This window comes from Kryptolebias marmoratus, linkage group LG4 (genome assembly GCF_001649575.2).
Source record: "Kryptolebias marmoratus isolate JLee-2015 linkage group LG4, ASM164957v2, whole genome shotgun sequence".
Lineage (NCBI taxonomy): Eukaryota > Metazoa > Chordata > Actinopteri > Cyprinodontiformes > Rivulidae > Kryptolebias > Kryptolebias marmoratus.
This window is the reverse complement of record NC_051433.1, coordinates 4719984-4727326: the sequence shown is the minus strand read 5'-3', so window position 1 is coordinate 4727326 and position 7343 is coordinate 4719984. Positions and strand designations below refer to the sequence as shown.

At 35.1% G+C, this 7343-nt stretch overlaps 1 protein-coding gene across 1 annotated transcript in view; it reads left to right on the top strand.

Annotated features, from left to right (window-relative positions):
- Positions 1–5768, top strand: part of lrrc38b (leucine rich repeat containing 38b) — a 19860-nt gene extending 14092 nt beyond the window's left edge. Inside the window, exon 2 of the mRNA XM_017408943.3 lies at positions 1686–5768. Coding sequence (XP_017264432.1) covers positions 1686–1933 — 248 coding nt within the window. The 3' untranslated portion in view covers positions 1934–5768. The remainder of the gene's footprint in view (positions 1–1685) is intronic.
- The last annotated feature ends 1575 nt before the right edge of the window (positions 5769–7343 follow it).

The window sequence follows — 7343 nt, the reverse complement described above, 5'->3', positions numbered from 1 at the left end:
ATATCCCGAGACTGGACTCTCCTTCACCCAGTCGAGGAAATTGTATCAATTGCGTTGAGAAACCAGCTGATCAGATCCATATTCCTTAAATTTTTGGAAAATATGTAAAAAGAGGCTTCGAAAAAGGAAAGACGGGGGGGGCACCAGGAGACAGAGAGACAGAGAGAAAAGAAACACGTCCGCCTTCCACCAGGAGCAGAAAAAAAAAAAAAAAAGCTAAATAGTAACAAAAATACTTCATTTAAATTAGACGTGTTTGACTGTGGAATGGAAATTGTCCTCGAGGAACACTATCCTACATGTTTAGTTGTTTTCCTTCTTTGACGCACATTATTTGAATGAGTGAGTGATTAACAGGCTTTTGCAGACATTAAAGACTTGCTGAAGAGCAGGGAAACAATGAAAACATGTAGACTAGTGTTCCTCGAGGACCAGGGTTGAGAACTACTGATGTAGGCAACCATAGAATAGTTTTAACTTATATCATACCACAGTATGCTCTAAAATGTGCTGACAACTAAGCAAAGATCCATATACTCCTAAATGTGTCCATTTGCATGTGCAGCAACAGTGGAAAGTAGCCACCCACATTGCAAAGCTTCATCTCTTCCCACCCATATAATGTTTCTTACAGCATAAAACTGCCAAAATAAATGCAACTTACTTTCTGTATAGAGTATGATGCTTGTAATGTTGGAAAAAAGTGCTGATGTAAGCACCTAATTGCCATTTGTAACAAGTAAAGTTCAAAGATCAACATAATTGTAAATTAAATTAATTGATTGGAATCTGTAAGCCTGTTAAAGTGAACCATTTCTGGTTTTATTAAACGCACAATGCAAAAATTATGTTAATTATCATGTTATCTCATTTGTTGGCATGAAAAGACTGTTTATAGGAGGACTTGTTTCTCTAGGAAAATAACTATAGAAAATGGTACATTAAGTGTCAGACAAAAAGCAGCACTCGATAATTTGTCATTCATTAATTGTCAAAGTTTGGTCAACGTGCCCCCTAATATTAAAAAAAAACAAAACAGGCATATTATGTTTAGAATATTTTCAAGGCATGTTGTATTCAGAAGCAAAATCCTTCATTTTCAAAAATGTACCTAGGCATAGGCCACTTTCAGAGCTACTTACACAGCACTTACAACACATTAGAATGCATTAAAACAGAAATAAATCTTTATTTTACAATATACTTCAAGAGATCATTGTGTTCTAGTATTTTCATTGTAATCTGTGAGTGTACCCACAGACATGCTGTGGGTGGGTGTTCTGGATAAACAGAGCAACTTCACCTCATAAAGTCATAAGGACTTTTGATCGACCTCACAGTTATTAAATCAGCTCCCAATCCTCTTAAGAAAGTGCATTAGGCTGCACAACTGAGATAGTTTATAACACTTAACTTTATGAATAAAACTCAAGCGAGCCATTGTTCTCTTTCATTTTTTTCCCCTGAAGAGTTTAGTCTTATGTTAATATCACATTTGACTCAAAAATGTTTGTAGAATCACCAAAACATTTGACAAATTTAATCACTGTCATTGAGTTGTTTTATATAATGTTTTCTCAGCAGAATTTTTACGAGTTCTTCCATTTTTCTTTGCACAGGAATTACCAAACAACATTCTTATTTCAGTACATTCAACATAATTTTGTTTTCTTTTTTTGTTTCAGGCGTGGAGGGCATGGAGTGCTCCCTGCCCATGGATGGCAGACGTGTTGCCCTGACCCAGCTCTCCAAGGACAGCTTTCGGGAGTGCCAGGCCACCTTGACTCTAACAGACCTGCTCATCATTATTTTCTCTGGCATCTCTGTGTCTGTGGTGGCCATTATGACCAGCTTCTTTTTGGCATCAACGGTTCATTGCTTCCAGCGCTGGAGTAAAGGAGCCAAGGGGGACGAGGAAGACAGCGAGGAGTGAAAGCATTTTGTTTGAAGACCTTGTGTCTTCCTGGAACTTCAAATCATTTGAAGATGACATGAGCCCATGCTGTTTCTTACCTGGAAAAAAGAAAGGAGTGCTACTGATGCACTTTTAATGTGGACATGTGTAATGGACTAATTAAAGACATTCCCAAGGAATGAGTACAAATCAAAGGTTAGTGAGTGTTCTGCTCCATCAGCAAAATGATATTCTAGGGATCAGTTTTTTGTCTGTGGATACCTCTGATTTTTATTTGCACCTACTGGGTCTGGTTCGTTGTCAAATGGCCTAAACAAATACAGTATATTGAGGCCAAATCATTTGTAACAGAGAAGAAACAGTTTAAATATAAAAGGTGTTGCTTCTGTCACCTTAGTTTTAGAAAAAACTAAAACCCTTTCAGCATCTGCTCATGATGGATTTTCAGCCCAAGAATCCTAATTTCTGTAAAGTAACATTAGAGATAGGTTGAGATTTCTAATTGCTTTCATTCAGGCTTTATCTTGGTAAAGCAGAGTACTTGACGGTCTCAAGATTCACAACATAAAGGATGTCATAACAGCCAATGACCTCAGTTTTTAACTGCTACTTCTATATTAAGCTGGCAGATTCTTCCCATCTGAAAAGCCTCATTCACTAACATTAAAGGTTGTTAATGCAAACTGAAAAAGGTTAATAATGTCACTCCTTATGAATTAAAGAGTGTCAGGAAGCTAGAAAGAGTACCAGGTATATACCAGGTATTGAAAGAGTTGCCAGTGGGTCTTTTCACACTTTAGCCATATTATCATTATTTAGTCTCAAATTTGTGTAAAAGAAGTAAAAGGTATATAATCAAACATAAAAACCAACACTGTATGTTCCTTAGATTGACACTATGAACTATGTAGAAAGAAAGTTCTGAAATATATCCAGTGTATTCTTGGAAATTATGACAAACATGGTATTAAATTAGAATTTATGTAGAAATATTTTGTCAAATAGCACACCTTAAATGGTAAACTAAATTTTGGCAAGGCCAAACAGACTGATACTGTCTTCATCTGCCAAAGATTAAGTTTAGGTAGAGAAGAAGTGGGATATGAAGACATTTCTGTGAGGGATGTGCTGTATATCAAGGTAGGGATAGCTTCAGAAGAGAAAGCAATTTGCACTTTGTATAAACATATTATACTCAAACAGTTATGGTCTCCAAAGATTTACATTTTCTTCCTGTCGGTGACTGAACCAGAAGTCTTACTTGGCTTCGTACATAGCAGTGTTTAACATCTATTTAAATACAAAACTCAGACGCAGTAGTTATTTTCTATGTGATAGTTACACGAAAGGGGTTCGTTTTTTTCAAAAACAGATTGCTGGCTGTGGTTGTTTGTAAGGTATCTGACAGCTTTTTGTTCCTTTACTACAAATCATTTAAAGCTGCTGATTCAAAGTGTTTTACTCTTTTGTAAAACCATCCTTTTTTCACATGAGTAAAAGTGCAATACAGTTCAAATTAGATAAGTCAGAGCCCTCCAAAATTTGATTTTTGTTTATTATATGCATTGAGTATTTTTAAATCCTCTGTGATAAGGATTTGAGATTAACAAAATCATATATGTTTGTTTTTCTCAAGTATGGCATAAATAATTCAGCAATGCTGAAATGTAGCAGAAAGAATGTCAAGCAGTGGATTTTAAAATAGCCACAAGCAAATACTTATCATTTCTGTGTGGGTAACATAATATAAAAAGGATACAACATTTTTTTTATCTCTTTTGAATGAGACACAACCCTAAATGTGCATCCTGAGGCACATTTTGCAGAGATGACAAAAAAAAATAAAATGTGGCCTTATTCATTGTTGTTATTTTTTCATGGGCATCAAAAAAAGCACAAAGTTTTACATCTTGGTACACATTTTTGAACGATGTCTCCCATCAAAATTCGGTGTGGTTACCAGTCTGTATTGTCGGTGTATTTATTCAGATATGTGTGATGTCCCATGTTGTGATGAAAACGAAACATCTGGTTAAACATAGAAATAATGGAACTAAATGGAAGTTGTGTATTTGCCAGACTGTGGTACACACTAAGAGCACATGCCTACTGGAGATTATATAAACAGAGCTTTCAGTATTCCCAAACCATCTGCCACATTATAGGCCTGTTAATTTTCTCCAACTGGTAAAAGGGTTTTTTATTTTAAAGATGAATAGAAGCAAATTTTATAAAAGTTTAGAGGACATTGTCTCATTGTTTAGAGCCTAAAACAGAATAAGTTACAATTCCTTGTCTTTTTCCATTATTTAAACATTGACAATAATTACAAACTACAACATCTGTCTGCAGTATCCAAAATGTTACTCCATAACAATTTTAGGTAAACATCAGCCCAGTTTTGTGTATAAAACTTTACTATCATCACCCACACATAAAATGAATCCTGCAATTTGGTTTCATAGCAAGCAGTTATTTTTTGTGATATGAGTAAAGATTTATAATTGTTATATTCCTAAAACAGTATTTTTTAAATCCAACTCATTGCATTTATGTACAATCCAACACAGAAAGCAAAGAAAACAAATGTGGATTTTAAAAATTAAAGTAAAAGTGGAAAGTCCCAAACCAGGATGGAGAAAAACTTAGTCTCTAAATCTGATAGTTTTCTGCAAACCCCACCAGCAAACCCCACTCTGCTACACAATGCACACATTTTCACCCCTTTGTACAACTGTTTGGAAAAATAAATGTGTCTGACTCTTTTTCTCACACTATTAGGAGGAAATATATTTTTACACTCGTACTTTGATGATACTGATTTTAAATTCATATTTTAGCTAAGACAACAAAATGAAAACCTGCCAAGTCTGCTAAAGAGAACAGTCAGTCAAGAGAGTAGAAAGTTCTGCAAAACTGACCCAGAAAAATGAGGCTTAGTGAAATAGCCAAAATGAAAATGTGTTTTATTAGAAGCTACAACATTATTTTTTTTTTCTACTTTTGCCTTTTTGGTCTGAATTATTGAACAAAGCAAAATGTTGCTCATCACCAGAAGTTGCCCTCGTTATGAATTTAATTAGACTGAAAATAAGTGTGACAAGGACATTTAGGAACTCACAACAAAATTCAAAAAAATACCTGGTCTTGGCCAAGGAGAGGCTTATAAAGAAAATCAAACATCTTTTTTTGTAACCAGTTAAGCTAAAAATAAATGTCTGACTTTTTTCTGTTTTCCTTTTAAAATAAACCACTTTCTTTATATCTACATGCACAGACTTGCATCAAGGAATCAGGTGGGGATTTTTTATACATATCCTTATTATTTTCAACTACTGTGTAGTTACTGTACATTAAACAAAGTATTATTTTAGCTTAACTGTTAGCTTTAAGAATTTTAGCATGACATTTTTCTTTCTCTTCCTTATTTTATTTGTTAACAATATTAATACATTAGAGCATGCACCATTGAGTTACTTACAGAATAAAATTCAGAATCATGTCTATTTTTCTACCACAGCTTTACAAAGAAATTGTTTACTTATATTGTTTGTCCCTGATGTAAGTTTCTGGCATTACACACCCGAGAAAGCAAAGATGGTGGTGGCTGCTTTCATTCAGTTTGTCTTGATAATGCCTAAAATACCAAAATTCTCCGTTTTTTGATTTGTCAGATAAATGTCAGAATGATTCAAATCTAACTGAAGTGATGGAAGAAAGAGTGATGCTACTGCTGCTGAATGGATTTCCAAATGTCAAACAGACACTGTCAAACACACTGTATGTGTACGTGTATATGGATGTTTGGTTAAAAAAAACAATGATAGTAATAAAATCATTTTTCTGTCCTCTGTTCTGTGTTTGCTTGGAAAAGAATATATATTTTGAATGCATGAAATAAAATCTAGCTTGCAGCGGGAAGGTAATAAAAGTAAGACCAATGAAAGATGGAAATCGCATATACAGACGTAGCAAAGCTTTATTTTTTTTATTTTACTGTGAAATGTTTCTGATTAACACTTTAAAACTCCAGAATTATCATATTCAGATCCTTGAACAAGAGTAGAATTGTGATCCTTAGCAAAGCTAAATTTCTGGGAAAAGGTTAAAGATGACTTAATGATACTGTATCTGTGAATCTCTTGCTCTCATTTCCTGAGGTCTACAGATTTTGTCTCATCACAGCAGGAGAGAAATAACACTCATCTGTAAATACAGCACAGCGTGTTATTTCACACAGGACTGTTATATCACACTGTAGGTATGCAAATAGAGGAAATATTTCTGGAAATGGCGTTAGAGAAATTAGACTTAAAAAACAATTAAATAACATCCTTTTGCATAACAGGTTTCCAGTTGTTTGTTTTGTTTTTTTATGGAAAATCTCTTCATTCAGCAATTCTGCTGCATCATTGTCCATCATTGTGCAAACTGAACAATGCAGTACCGTTAAACGACATGAACAGAAATCTTGTTCAATCCCAGGAAGGAAGACATTTCTATTCATTGTTTCTATTTTCTTTTTGGTAGCATTTGCCTACGTATTGAGCTGTGCAATGTTGTTGTTTTCTTTACTGACATGTTTGTTTTTCTTTTTATCCCTCACAATCGGGATTATTTTCCCCATTTCTTTTTTATAAGAACGTGTGCTGCTTGTCATGACACATTGTGACACTATATAAAGCTGTGTAACATTGTAGGATGTTTTTTCTTAGTCTGAAGCCAAGAAACCATAGGACAAAAATAACCCTCTCTCCCTAAGGAGATGCAATGTTGGCTTGACAGAGAGCAGAATGACGGTACGCTGCAGAGTAGAACCATTTAGTGGGATTCCAAAGAGGAATTACAACACTGGATGGGGATTATCATGCACGAAAGACATGAGCATACTAGGTTCATGCACCACTGAAGAGAGCTCTGTGAGGGTGGTGGTCGTGATGAGGATTCTCCTGCAACCATTTACCTCATTTGGTTGTCATGGTTACACAGCCGGAGGCCCGAGCTCTTGGACGCCGAGGCGGGAAGAGCAAGAGGGAGGGAAGCAGGGAAGCATGGCCCTGCAGAGAGGCTGCCGTGCTTCCCTTTCTGCGCATCAACTAACTGGACCTGGCAGTTAAATAAAATATCAGCCCTTCTGAACCAATCTTTGACTTTCACATCCTCCCTATTCTTTTGAGTCTCTTTATAAAAAGTAAAAGCAACAAATAAGAAAAAATATTTTGTTAATTTGCACAATGTCAGTGGAATCTGATGATGTCATAAAAAGAAATATTGATTAAAATTGACAAAATTCTCATAATTACACCAAGAGGTTGTCTTTCAATCGAAGGATCGGGGTTATGATACTTTACTCAATAGATGGCTGCAATTACAGCTGTATCACATAATACTTATGGATCCTTTCCATATATATATTATAAAGCACTGA